A 14,101-nucleotide genomic window follows, 5' to 3' on the forward strand; every position below is an offset into this window, starting at 1 on the left:
AGCCAGTCCTCCCACGCTGGCTGGGGATCATGCCTCCCTGTGCCCACGGGCTGAGGCTGCACCCAGACATGCCAGCTCTTTGTAGACTGCGCTGCGTGCTTGGTGCAGGGGGAGGCGGTTCCCAGTGGCGTGGGGGTCTTGGTGAGGCGGCGAGCTGCATTGTACGTTAGTAGACGGGAGCGTGAGGTGTCCATTCATTGTTCCGCTTCCAGGCAGAGGTTGTGTTCTTATTGCCAGTGACCCGGGTCGGGTTAGCCTCCAGGAGCCCTGTGGCCCGTGCGTGACTCGACTGCCGAGGCTGTGTCGCCATGGGCGCCCGCTTCTGTGTCCCCCGACAGGCTCCTCGGAGGTGTTCCTGCCCCCCAACCCCAGCCTCACCTCGGCCATGTCTGAGAGCGACGGCGTGTTCTGCGCCCAGCTGCAGTGCTTCCACTTCCCCACCCTGCGGCACCACGACCTGCACAGCTGGCACGCCGAGAGCTGCTACGAGAAGTCCTCGTTTCTGTGCAAAAGAAGTAAGTGCCTGGGAGCGGGCCTGCCTGGGATGCCGTCCTGGCCTCACGCGCCCCCTGGCCCACGGGTAGCTCTGTGGCCTGGGCGGCGGCTCTGGGGCCCCGTTGCTCTGTTCCATCTGGAGATGGCAATTCCTGCCCTGCCCGCTTCAGTGTTGCTAGGAGACGAGGTGGCACTGGTGACTTAGGGATTTGCCCGTGCTGTGGCGTCTCTGGGGAGCTGCATCCCTCGGCCCTCCCTCTGCGCGCACTGGGGTCCCTCTGCCTCTTTGTGCCAGCTTCTCTCTCTGCCTGTCTGCACTGTGCCCCTGCCTCCCCAGTCTGTAGCGGCCAGAGTCTTCCCTTGTCCCTCTGCCAGCTCTTTGCCCAGATTCCACATGCAGGTCTCCATGAGCTCGGGCGGGGAGGGGGGTGTGCATGATGCTCCTGCTGTGCTGTGACCAGGACGGGGCTCCCCGCCTCCACCCTGTCTCTCTCTGGGGAGCTGCACTCGGCCTTGGCCACCACGGCAGGAGTCTGGTTTCAGCTAATGACCTCTGCACCTGCTCTGCCTCCCCTGTGGGTGTGCACATCGGAGCCGTGCCAGACTCCGTGCTGCAGCCTGCGTGCCGGCCCTGCCGTAGGTCTTGGCAGCGGCGTTGCCACTTTCTCTGCCTGCTTCCTGCCTCCCGCATCGCCTCCTCTTGGCCTGTTTCTGTTGAGTTTCAGGATGAGTTTCATCAGCTCCCTCGTCAGGATTTTAGTCGGTGGTTCTCCTAATGTTCTTTGTGTTTGTTCTGCAAATCTCTGACTTTATTTCTCAACTTTCCCTTTTCTTACTGAATCTCCAGGACCGTGTTGATTAGAAGGGGGGGTGTTGAGCCTGGTGATCTTCCCAGCCAGCTTAGAATGGAATGATGGTCGTGTGTTGGCATTAAATAGAATGTTTTCTATAGGACTTGGGAACATGCCTTTGTGAGGGCTAGGTACCATCCCATTCCCATTTTGCTGGGAGTAGTCACATGACAAAAATAGCAATGTTTATTAGGTGCTTTTTCTGCATTTATTGGGGTTTATGTGATTTTTTTCTTTGATCTGTGCATTTCCTAGTGTGCCTTAATAGGTTTTCTAGTGTTAAGCCATCTGGTACGGATTGAGCTGGATTTGGCTCCCTGAATGCATGCAGACAGTGAAACCCCAAAGTTTTCTGTGAATGGCCAATGGATTAATGCTACAGTTGATGGATTAGGGGGAGGCTTGATCCCATTAGGGCTTCTGAAGATAGGGCCTTTGGGAAAGTGATTGGATTAGATTGGGTTGCTGCAGTGGGGACAGCTTTGTAAGGGAGACACGTGGAGGTGGAACGAGCGTGCCTGCTGTGTCGCCCTGCTTCCTGCATGGCCACCTGATGGTTCCCTGTACACGTGGTGCCCTTGCCTGCCTCCCGCAGATGCCAGACCAGTGGGACTTGCCCCATCTTGGACTGTGAACCTCCAGACCACACACCTCCCCTCTGGGGTTCCTCTCGGGTATTTTAAAGTGAGGAAAAGCTGACTAGTATGCTCTCCTCAGGGGTTTGTATGTATTATACTGCTGAGTACAGCTTGCTGGTATTTTGTCTAGGATTTTTTGCAGCTCTGTTAAGAAGAGAGCTTGTCTCCTGTTTCTGTCACATTTGTATTTGTTTTATGATGTGAGTTGGAAAACATTGTCTTCTAACATTCTCTAAATCTGTTTGTACAAGGCGAAGATAATTTTGCCTTTGCATGTTTGCTAGACTGTATCTTGTGGAACCATGTGGGCCAGGGGCCAGGGAGACTTGTGACTCATGGTGTAGATACAATTTCAGAGCTAGAGAAATGTAGCAGTAGTTGTACAAGGCACCTCCACTCAGGGTCCCTTTCTGTTTTGCCACATTTGCTTTCATTATTTACTCTTTCTGCATATATTTATATTTTTCTGACCCTGGAGATACTGTGGACCATTAGTGATTTCAACATGTTAATAGTCATAGTCGTTTTAAATTTTCTATCGGGTGAGTCTTTCAGTGTCTCATCTGGTTTTGGTTTTGTTGATCTCTCTCTCTTTTTTTTAAAGATTCCTTTATTTATTTGAAATGCAGAATTACAGAGAGGTGGAGGCAGAGAGAGAGAGGGAGAAAGAGAAGGAGAGAGGTCTGTCTTTCATCCATGGGTTCCCTTCCCAAATGGCTGCAATGGCTGGAGCTGGGCCAGTCCAAAGTCAGGAGCCAGAAGTTTCTTCCAGGTCTCCCACATGGGTGCAGGGGTCTAAGCACTTGGGCCATCTTCCACTGCTTTCCCAGGCTGTAGCTGAGAGCTGGATCAGAAGTGGAGCAGCTGGGACTTGAACTGGTGCCCATATGGGATGCTGGCACTGCAGGTGGCGGCTTTACCCATTATGCCACAGCGCCGTCCCCTGTTGATTTTTTTTTTTTTTTGTCTCTGGAGTGTTGTGCTTTTCTGTTTTTTTTTTGTTTTGTTTTTTTGTTTTTTATTTTTTTTTATTTTTTTTGGTTAGAAGTCAGACATCTTGTACAGCGTAGGAGGGACCAGGTTTAGCAGTTGTGGTTCTTGCAAATGGCTGCACCTCCTTCTTCCAGGCCCTATTTTAGGCAGGTTTTTTTTTTTTTTTTTTTTTTTTTAGGTTTATTTGAGAAGTGGGGTTATGGAGAGAGGGATAGGCTGAGAAAGAGAGAGATCTTCCATCCGCTGGTTCACCCTCTAAAGGGCCACAACAGCCAGAGCTGCTCTGATCCGAAGCCAGGAGCTAGGAGCTTCTTCTGGGTCTCCCATGTGGGTGCAGGGGCCCAAGCACTTGGGCCCTTTTCCACTGCTTTCCCAGGCCATTAGCAGGGAGCTGGATTGGAAGTGGAGCAGCCAGGACTCGAACCACTGTCAGGCAGGTCGTGAGTCCAGTGAGAGGTATTAACTTGGGCAGGGTTTGCACACATTTGGCTCTGTGGTTAACCTTAGTGCATTCCCGGCTTCATGCCTATTAGCAGTGCCTTCTGTTTGGGGTGGTGTTGGTTTGGCAGGTGGTTTTTCTTTTTTAAATTTTTTTTAAAGATTTATTTTATTTATCTGAAAGAGTTACAGAGAGAAGTGAGAGAAAGAGAAATATTGAGAGAGAGAGGGGTCTTCCATCTGGTGGTTCGTTGCCCAATGGCCACAATGGCTGGAGCTAAGCCAATCCGAAGCCAGGAGCCAGGAGCTTCTTCTGGATCTCCCATGTGGGTGCTGGGGCCTAAGCACTTGGGCCATCTTCCACTGCCTTCCCAGGCACATTAACAGGGAGTTGGGTTGGAAGTGGAGCAACCAGGACTGGAACCAGCACCCATGTGGGATGCTGGCATTGCAGGCCAGGGCTTTAACCTGCTGTACTACAGTGCTGGCCCCTCTTTTTTTTTTTTTTAATTTTAAAAATTACTTATTTTTTTGAGAGGCAGATAGGCAGAGAAAGAGACAAACATACAGACAGAACTCCATCTACTTGTTCACCCCTCAGATTCCCACAATGGCTGATGCTGGGTGGGGCCAAAGCTGAGAACGAGGAACTCAGTCCAGGTCTCCCATGTGGGTGGCAGGGACCCAGCTACTTGGACCATCACTTGCTGCCCTCCTGGAGGTCTGCACTAGCAGGAAGCTGGAATTAGAAGTTGGAGCTGGGTATTGAACCCAGGCACTCTGATGAGGGGTGAAGGTGTCTTAACCGACCTCCGAGCCACCAGGCTCGTGCTCACTCTGCCAGAGGGTTTTTCTTGATGTTTGCTCTATCCTCCTCTGTCCATCTTCCTTTTGGGCCCCATCTCAGAGAGTCTGACCCTGGCAATTCTCTAAACCATCATTTATTGTGCCTTTTTTATCTTTTAAAGTTGTATTTATTTGAAAGGCAGGGAGAGAAAGATAGAAAGGGAGAGAGAGAGAGAGAGATTGAGATCTACGACCAGCTGTTTCACCCCCCAAATCTGCAACAGCCAGGGCTGGGCCAGGCCACAACCAGGAGCCAGGAACTCCACCTGGGTCTCCCACGTCAGGTGGAAGGAGCCCAAGCACTTGGGCCATCTTCTGCTGCTTTCCCAGGTACATTAGTAGAGAGCTGGGTGAGAAGGAGAGCAGCTGGGATAGGAACTGGTGCTCATATGGGATGCTGGTGTTGAGGGCAGTGGCTTCTTAGCTCAGCTGCGCCGGCCCTTCCACTGCGACTTTGACCGGCATTTGTCTGCCTGCTGGTGCTTATGCGTCATCCGTGGGTGGCGCCATGCCCTGGGCCTCTATAGTGGGACCTTCCGAAGTGCTTCTGCTGCTCTTCCAGCTAGAAGTAGGCCCAGCACAAAGTCTGTTCCCAGGCCCCCACGGCCTGCCTGGAAGGAGGCTGACTAGAGGCAGGCTGCACTCAGTGAGTGGTTCGAGGCTTTGCCTGGTGGGTCTTGAGTTGGAAGTGTGGACCGAAAGTAAGGAACCTGGCAGAGTGTCCTTTGGTGAGAAGCTGGGATCAGGAGCTGGAGATGAGACGTGAGCCCTGGTGCCCTGGTGTGGGAGGGAGGCAGATGTCCTAACTCTCCTGGGTTATGTTTCTTTTTATTTTATTTTCTTTCCTTTTTTTTTTTTTTTTTTTTAAAGATTTATTGATTTTATTTGAAAGAGTTACACAGAGAGAGGAGAGGCAAGAGAGAGAGAGAGAGGGAGAGAGGGAGAGAGGGAGAGAGAGAGGTCTTCCATCTGCTGGTCACTCCCCAATTGGCCACAGTGGCTGGAGCTGCGCTGATCTGGAGCCAGGAGCTTCCTCCGGGTCCCCCATGTGCCACAGCGCCAGCCCCGGGTTTACATTTCACAGTTAAGACTATGATCTGTTTAGAGGCTTGGATTTTTTTTTTTTTTTTTTTTTTTTTTTGACAGGCAGAGTGGACAGTGAGAGAGAGAGACAGAGAGAAAGGTCTTCCTTTGCCGTTGGTTCACCCTCCAATGGCTGCCGTGGCCGGCGCACTGCGCTGATCCGATGGCAGGAGCCAGGTACTTATCCTGGTCTCCCATGGGGTGCAGGGCCCAAGTACTTGGGCCATCCTCCACTGCACTCCCGGGCTACAGCAGAGAGCTGGCCTGGAAGAGGGGCAACTGGGACAGAATCCGGCGCCCCGACGGGGACTAGAACCCGGTGTGCTGGCGCCGCAAGGCGGAGGATTAGCCTAGTGAGCCGCGGTGCCGGCCTTTTTTTTTTTTTTTTTTTATGAGGTGTGGATTTAGGTCAAGTTTCATTAGTCCAGCTTGGTTTTGTTCTCACACACCTGCTTTGTGCTGTTGTTGGGTTGTCGACCCAGTGCTACGTTGTACCCTTTGCTGTCTGACACAGTGGCTTTTCAAATCAGATAAAAAGGTGGAGAGCAGTGGGCCTTACAGTACAATAGGGGAAGCCGCTGCTTGGGTAGCTCCCTTCTCACACCAGAGTTGGAGTCTGGGCTACTCGGTTCCCAGTCCAGCTTCCTGCTAATGCTTACCCTGAGAGGCAGCAGATGATGGCTCAAATACTTGAGCCCCTGCCACCTACCTGGTAGACCTGTGGGGAGTTCTTGGCTCCTGACTTGGCCTGGCCCAGCCCTACCTGTTGTGGGCATTTGGGGAGTGAACCAGTAGTCAGATGGAAGGTCTGTCTCTTCAACTCCCTCTGCCCTCTTTCTCACCTCCGCCTTCCAACTAAACATAAATTAGAAAATCCTTTTTAAAATAATAAAGGACAGATAACAGGCACCTGTACTGACTTAGCATTATGTCGTGTCTTCTACTCTGCTTGTTTGTCCTGAGAGCTTCCTGGGGTCTTTCTTGTGAGGCAGGTGCACCAGCAGCAGAGAGAGCCCTACTTTTGTCTGTCTGGGAGGGTCTTCACTTCAGCTTCGTTTTTCTTTTCTTTTCTTTTCTTTTCTTTTCTTTTCTTTTCTTTTCTTTTCTTTTCTTTTCTTTCTTTCTTTCTTTCTTTCTTCTTTTTTTTTTTTTTTTTTTTTGACAGGCAGAGTGGACAGTGAGAGAGAGACAGAGAAAGGTCTTCCTTTGCCGTTGGTTCACCTTCCAATGGCCGCTGTGGCTGGTGCACCGTGCTGATCCGAAGGCAGGAGCCAGGTGCTTCTCCTGGTCTCCCATGGGGTGCAGGGCCCAAGCACTTGGGCCATCCTCCACTGCACTCCCGGGCCACAGCAGAGAGCTGGCCTGGAAGAGGGGCAACCGGGACAGAATCCGGCGCCCCGACCGGGACTAGAACCCGGTGTGCCGGCGCCGCAGGTGGAGGATTAGCCTATTGAGCCACGGTGCTGGCCTCGTCTTCACTGTTCAGACTTATTGGTTGGGTCAGTGCTCCCGGCTGCCCAGAGTTCACTGAGCACTTGGGGGTCGTCACCCCCACTGCCCACCACGGCCTCAGTCTTTGGCTGTGGGCATTTCTCCCACGACGTGTCGGCGTGGGGGTCTTCCGCCTTTTATCCACTTGAAACTTGTTGAGCTTCTGGCACGTTGTAGGTGTTGCTTTGCAGTGGGTCTGGGGGATTTTCAGCATTCGTTTTTCTCATTCTTTCTGCTGCTTTCCCTCTCTCTGCCCCTGGTACTCCCACTTCACACATGTTGGTTAATGTGGTCCCATGTTCCTCTGTAAGGGACCGCGTTCACGTTTCTTCATTCTTTTCTCCATGTTTAGCAAGGAGTCATTTTATGTGAGTTTCTTGCCTTGGGAGCCCCTGACCACGCAGGTGGCATGAATTTGAGCCAAGTCGGGGGGGGGGGGGGAGCACAGACCGTCATGGTGGAGCTTCTGAGGTCTTCAGTGAGACATCCCCGCCGCATTTGGAGGCTGACACAGCTTCCTTCTCTTATCCCTTTGTCCGAGCACGCGCCCCCTCCCAGGTAGCTGTCCTGTTCCCCACTACTCCCTCACTTCCCAGGATAGGCCCCGGCCATGGCCCTTCCCCCTACTCCAATCCCAAACCGGTTCTGTGCAGAGTTGACCATGTGTGTCTCAGGGCTTCCCAGGCAGAGCTGGTAGCTCCTCGGGAAACTCACTTTAGACGTTGGGACTTTAAAATGGCTGGTGTCCCCAACAGCCGCCTCTTAGAATAGAGAGGACCTCGGGAGGACGCTGCTCGGGCAGCTCGCAGGCGAGCACTTCAGAGGGGCCTCGGCCTCAAAATCTGGCAGCTTCGGCCTCGCAGTGTGCTGCTGCCTGTAGGGACCTCTTTTGGACACCCACTCCTGTGCATGGGGCAGCCCTGGGAGAACTCTGGCCCCATCTGGCCGACTCCTCTGCATCCCTGTTTGTCCCCCGAGGCCCAGGCCCAGGCAAGAGGGTCTCGGCTCCTTTCGCCCGTAACGCAGACTTCTGTGCACGTGTGCCCCTGCAGGTCAGACGTGTGTCGACATCAAGGACAATGTGGTGGACGAAGGATTCTATTTCACCCCCAAGGGGGATGACCCGTGCCTGAGCTGCACCTGTCACGGAGGGGAGCCTGAGATGTGCGTGGCCGCCCTCTGTGAGCGGCCCCAGGGCTGCCAGCAGTACCGCAAGGACCCCAAGGAGTGCTGCAAGTTCATGTGTCTGGACCCAGGTGAGGCTCTTGGGGACGTTGTAAGCCGGCCTCCTTGTCCATGGCCGAAGGCTCCCCCATCCCCTTGCTTCCTTAGTGCAAGTTGTGTTTATCTACTTAGTTGAAAGGCACAGGGAGAGGAGAGAAAGATGGTGTGGGAGAGGGAGAGAAAGCACCTGACGGATCTTCCATCTGTTGGTTCCCTCCCCAAATGCCCACAACGGCCAGGAATGGCCCAGGCCGAAACCAGGAGCCAGGAGCTCGGAGCGGCATCCGGTTCCCCTTTGTGGGTGGCAGGGACCCAAGCCCTTGGGCCGTCCTCTGTTGCCTCCCAGGCTACGTAGTAGAGGAAGCTGGTTGAGAAGTGGGAGTGGGACTGATCCCGGTCGCTTCCCTGGTGCAGGATGTGGGCGCCCCGATCAGTGGCTTACCCTGCTGCACCACCATACCCACTCCTTTCTCTCTATCTCTAAGATTCAGAGCTAGGCTTTCAATTTCTGTGCACGGTTGAGCTCTTCCTGTCTTCTGTGTGAGGATGTGGAAGATAGTGACAGTTGTCATGCAGATAGGATCTCTAAAAAGACTGAGATTCCTCTCCGTGTCAAGGTCAAAGTCTTCACGGCTCAGTGGCCCTTGTGCAGGACTCTGGTCACCTGATGGAGGAGATGAGCACGTGGGCTCCTGCTCACTGGGCCCTTAGCTCCCTGGCCCTCTATGTGGCTTGGTCAGGGCTGCGTATCTGTGCTGTCCGTTCAAAAGCAGGTCTGTTTCCTGGGTGGCCCAGTGAGGGTGATGTGGCAGGGGCTTCTGAACCTGGAGAACAGCGTGTGGGGTGGGTGAGTGGATGGGGGGTTGCTCTCTCCACCCTGGGGGTCCTGTGGACGAACGGCTGGCGTGGTGGTGTGTGGGCCGCAACAGTTAGGGCTGTCTTTTGGAGAGCATGTTGTGAGGCTCCTGGTGTGGTGCTGTAGCCAGCCGACTGTGGGGAAGCATGGGGGTGTGTTGGCAGCTGAGCCCCCAGGGGACACACACAGCTAGAGTCGAGTGAGGGTGGTGCTCGGGCCACCCCGCACCCCAGGCTCAGCAGTGCTCTGCTTGCATAGGTGCAACTGGTTGGGTGCTTACCGATTTTCCGAAGTCCCCAGCCACGTCACTGCCAAACCTGCAGTCTGGTTACCTTCCAAGTAGGTCAGACTGTCCTTTACTACCCACGCGGCCTGGATTCCTGGTTCTGTGTCTCAGGAATCCATCCCGGTTCTGCCTGGCCACTCTGTCCAGGCTTTGTAAGAGTGTATATGAGGATACCTCCTCTGTGGGTGAGAGCGGCTTCTGGAGCCTGCCTAACTCTGAGGACCTAGGAAGGGCTCAGAGTCGAGCTGCCGGGGTCCCCTGCTGGGGCTGTCTCCCAGGGCCTGCCTTTGGGACGTCCTTGTATTGCTCAGGGGCTCACCTGCTCCTCAGGGGTAACCATCACAGCACCCTCATTTTTATTTTTTTTAAGATTTTTATTTATTTATTTGAGAGGCCCCCAAGAATGATGCATCTTTTGCAAGCACTTAGATGCAACTATAACTTAGGAGACGTAAGAATATCCTCCACATAATACATTAGGAGAAAGTAAGTCCTTGAGAGCAAGTTTTATCATTAATTAAGGAAGCACCTTAGAAAGCAAGGAATGGGGTTGGATACTTAGGCACAGCTAAAACTTACGAGACATAAGAATATCTTCCACCTAATTCCATAAAATGAAATAAATCTTTGAGACCAAGTTTTACCGCTGTTTCCTAATACAACTCTTTGAGAGAAGTTAGTGCACAGTGACTCCTGTTGTTAATTTAACAATTAACACTCTTATGTATGACATAAGCGATCACTCGAGGCTCTTGACATGAGCTGCCTAGGCTGTGGAGGCCTTTTGAATCCACAAACTGTCAGTGTTTAGACAAGGCCATAAGCAGAGAAAAGTACCTCCTTTTTTGGTGGCCGCTTCTTTCCACTGGGTCTCACCCACAGAGGCCCTCCAGGTGGGACGTATCCGCCACAGAGTCTTGGCTTTTTATGTTGGGCTTATTTTGGTCATCGCGGTGTGGATTAGGAGCACCTTGTGATCTCTGAGCTGGGCAGCAGTTACTAGGCTGGGGCCCTGGCCTCCCGGGCCGAGGGACTTCCCCCACAGACCAGGATGGGCCTCCTGGGCCGATGGACTTCCCCCACAGACCGGGATGGAGTGTTTCCTTGAGTCTGCAGGAGGGACCAGAGGCGGCAAGAAAAGCAGCCAGTCGAGGGATGGACATGACCTTGCCACATGTCCACTTCACAGTGTTGTCAGCAGCAGGTGCAGCTTTTCAAGGTGCTTTCTGCCCCTCTGGGCGGAAGGCACGGGCAGACTGTGGTCACCTGTGGCGGGTGGAGTGGCCTGGGCCCAGGGAGTCCTGCCCCTTCCGTGTGGGTCCTGAATGGTCTCCCGGGGCTGGCTGTTGGGGACCTGCCTGTCGAGGCTGGCAGAGATGGCAGTGGCCCGCCCTTGCTGTTGCTGGAGCTCAGCCGGACCTGCCCGCCTGGGGTCTTCTCGCTTCCAGGAGCGAGCTGGCCACTGCTGCTTCAGAAGTGCCTGTGGCCGCCACTGTCTGCGTGGCAGGTACTCCTGGTGCCGATTCCTGACCCGCGAGTTGCCAAGCATTGTGGGCACTTGGCCAGGAGAAGTTCTCCTCCCTCGCACCTGCTACCACTCACACCCGTGCTCTCCTCCAATCAGCAGCTCCTAGGGAGCCCCTAACCGCGTGTTCCTGGGCAGGGCCTCCACCCTGTCTTAGACCAGATGTGTGCTGGGAGCAGCCTCCCTGGCCTCCACCTGCTCCGTGCTCATGCGCCCTCAAGTGGCGATCCCAGAAGAATGGGAGGTCAGAAGCCTGGGAGGGGCTGGAGAGGCGCCTCAGCTGCTCCCCCGCCTCCTCACCCCGACTCCGGAAATGGATAGGACCAGGGCCGTGCAGCCTCCTCTTGGCCCTGTCATTTCCCGGGGCAGCTGGGCCCCATCACTGAGTGTGATGCTCTGTGCACTGTCTGCCCCGCACACCTGTGTGGGCTCGGGGCAGGCTGATGTCTGGCCCCCTCGAGCAAGGAGGGGGCAGGCGGTGGTGACCCGTGCACAGCAGGGCACCCGGGGCAGGCGGTGGCCCGTGCACAGCAGGGCACCCGGGGCAGGCGGTGGCCCGTGCACAGCAGGGCACCCGGGGCAGGCGGTGGCCCGTGCACAGCAGGGCACCCGGGGCAGGCGGTGGCCCGTGCACAGCAGGGCACCCGGGGCAGGCGGTGGCCCGTGCACAGCAGGGCACCCGGGGCAGGTGGCCCGTGCACAGCAGGGCACCCGGGGCAGGCGGTGGCCCGTGCACAGCAGGGCACCCGGGGCAGGCGGTGGCCCGTGCACAGCAGGGCACCCGGGGCAGGCGGTGGCCCGTGCACAGCAGGGCACCCGGGGCAGGCGGTGGCCCGTGCACAGCAGGGCACCCGGGGCAGGCGGTGGCCCGTGCACAGCAGGGCACCCGGGGCAGGTGGCCCGTGCACAGCAGGGCACCCGGGGCAGGTGGTGGCCCGTGCACAGCAGGGCACCCGGGGCAGGTGGCCCGTGCACAGCAGGGCACCCGGGGCAGGCGGTGGCCCGTGCACAGCAGGGCACCCGGGGCAGGCGGTGGCCTGTGCACAGCAGGGCACCTGGGGCAGGTGGCCCGTGCACAGCAGGGCACCCGGGGCAGGCGGTGGCCTGTGCACAGCAGGGCACCCGGGGCAGGTGGCCCGTGCACAGCAGGGCACCCGGGGCAGGTGGTGGCCCGTGCACAGCAGGGCACCCGGGGCAGGTGGTGGCCCGTGCACAGCAGGGCACCCGGGGCAGGTGGCCCGTGCACAGCAGGGCACCCGGGGCAGGTGGTGGCCCGTGCACAGCAGGGCACCCGGGGCAGGTGGTGGCCCGTGCACAGCAGGGCACCCGGGGCAGGTGGCCCGTGCACAGCAGGGCACCCGGGGCAGGTGGTGGCCCGTGCACAGCAGGGCACCCGGGGCAGGTGGCCCGTGCACAGCAGGGCACCCGGGGCAGGTGGCCCGTGCACAGCAGGGCACCCGGGGCAGGCGGTGGCCCGTGCACAGCAGGGCACCCGGGGCAGGCGGTGGCCCGTGCACAGCAGGGCACCCGGGCAGGCGGCCCGTGCACAGCAGGGCACCCGGGGCAGGCGGCCCGTGCACAGCAGGGCACCCGGGGCAGGCGGTGGCCCGTGCACAGCAGGGCACCCGGGGCAGGCGGCCCTGCAGGCGTCGTGCCCGCTGGCTCCACCTGTGCTCCCAGAGCTACTTGGACGCCCGTCCTGGGACAGCACTGCACCCCAGCTCGGTGGCAGTCAGGGTGTCCATCTGCACGCAGCAGCTGCTTGGGCTCTAGAGCCAGGATGACCAGGGCGAGGGAGGCAGCCCCACAGGTGGCCGTGGCGTGGAACGTTGCTCCGGACCTGTGATTGGCTGTTCTGCTTCGGGTGCCGTACAGCAGTCCTGGTTTTTGAGCGGTTCCTGTTCCCTGTGTAAGGAGTCTGGAAAACGAATGTGCCTGGTCTGCTTCCCTGGCCTGGGGGGAGGCTGTGGCCTCGCCCGGCCAGGCGCATTGGGGGTGGCGGGGAGGCCAGAGGCTCCTTTGCTAGAGCACGGCCCCCCTTCCTCTCCACGTCACAGATGGCAACAGCCTGTTCGACTCCATGGCCAGCGGGATGCGCCTGGTTGTCAGTTGCATTTCCTCCTTCCTCATCCTCTCGCTGCTGCTTTTCATGGTCCACCGGCTGCGCCAGCGGCGCCGGGAGCGCATTGAGTCCCTGATCGGAGCAAACCGTGAGTGCCAGCGCGCCTTCCCCGATGGCTGAGCCGTGAGGGTGGGCCACCCGCCAGAGACACTGGGGGCCGAGGGGCGGCTCAGAGAGCATGGCGGCCTCGCCGGCCTGTGCTGCTCAGCCGTGCCCAGTAAAGATAGCGGGGTCACCTGTGTCTGTGGCTGACCCTGTCCTGGTGCGGGGCATCAGGTCAGGCTCGAAGGCTCAGTCTCCCTGGGGCCCTGGCTCCTCTGGGCCACGGCTGTTCCTTCCGACCCTGCTCGTCCGTTCTCCCTGAGCCGTAAGGGGAGCAGGGACTCTGTGGGCCAAGCCCCCAAAACACAGTGCCCGGCCGGCTGTTCCTGCAGGCCGAACGTGGCCTTGCAGGGTCGGGGGAGGGCTCGGGGGCCAGGCGGCCACCTCCAGGTACCAGAATGTCCCTGTCTCTCGGCCTCAGTACACCACTTCAACCTCGGCCGGAGGATCCCTGGGTTTGATTATGGCCCCGACGGGCTCGGCACGGGCCTCACCCCGCTGCACCTCTCCGACGACGGCGAAGGCGGCACGTTCCACTTCCACGACCCTCCGCCTCCCTACACGGCTTACAAGTACCCGGACATCGACCAGCCCGATGACCCGCCGCCGCCCTACGAGGCTTCCATCAACCCGGACAGCGTGTTCTACGACCCTGCAGGTGCCCCCCGCCCCGCCAGGGAGGGATCCCACGGCCGCACAGGGCGCCCAGCACCCCCTGCTTGCTCTGGGCCTTCTGCACTCCTCTCTCATTTGCTTCTAACGCTTCTTGCAGAGTTGCCTGGGCACAGGGCCCTGGTCGCCTGCCCTGGGCACCTCTGGTGGATCTGTGCAGAGGGCTCTGGGGAGGCCTGGGGAGCCCCCCCCCCCCCTCACGGGGCTGTGTGGCTGGGAGAGGGTGTCAGGCCCTGCACATCTGCCCCTGTGGCCGGGCGCTAACCCTGTGGACCTTGCTGGTGTCCCACGCCTGTTCACACAGACCCTGTGTGGCCGGCCAGGAGCAGTGCCATACACGCTTAGGGTCAGGTCTGAGGGGGCCGCCTGGGGCCTGCTTACCACCCCCTAGACGAGAGGAGGGAGCGCTGGGCAGGAGGTGTCCCCAGTTGTGCCGGCTGCAGCCAGGCCTGCGCCCCTGACCCCACCTTCTCCCGCAG

General features: G+C 57.7%; 1 protein-coding gene across 2 annotated transcripts in view; it reads left to right on the top strand.

The window, feature by feature from the left end:
- Positions 1 to 14,101, top strand: part of DGCR2 (DiGeorge syndrome critical region gene 2) — an 83,223-nt gene that overhangs the window by 66,838 nt on the left and 2,284 nt on the right. For both annotated transcript variants that reach the window (XM_051837255.3, XM_051837252.3), the window contains 4 exons: positions 339 to 515; positions 7,888 to 8,091; positions 12,784 to 12,936; positions 13,372 to 13,608. In XM_051837255.3, the coding sequence (XP_051693215.1) occupies positions 339 to 515; positions 7,888 to 8,091; positions 12,784 to 12,936; positions 13,372 to 13,608 (771 nt within the window). The remainder of the gene's footprint in view (positions 1 to 338; positions 516 to 7,887; positions 8,092 to 12,783; positions 12,937 to 13,371; positions 13,609 to 14,101) is intronic.

Source organism: Oryctolagus cuniculus, chromosome 21 (assembly GCF_051225735.1).
Source record: "Oryctolagus cuniculus isolate XC-2025 breed Fujian yellow rabbit chromosome 21, ASM5122573v1, whole genome shotgun sequence".
Classification (NCBI taxonomy): domain Eukaryota; kingdom Metazoa; phylum Chordata; class Mammalia; order Lagomorpha; family Leporidae; genus Oryctolagus; species Oryctolagus cuniculus.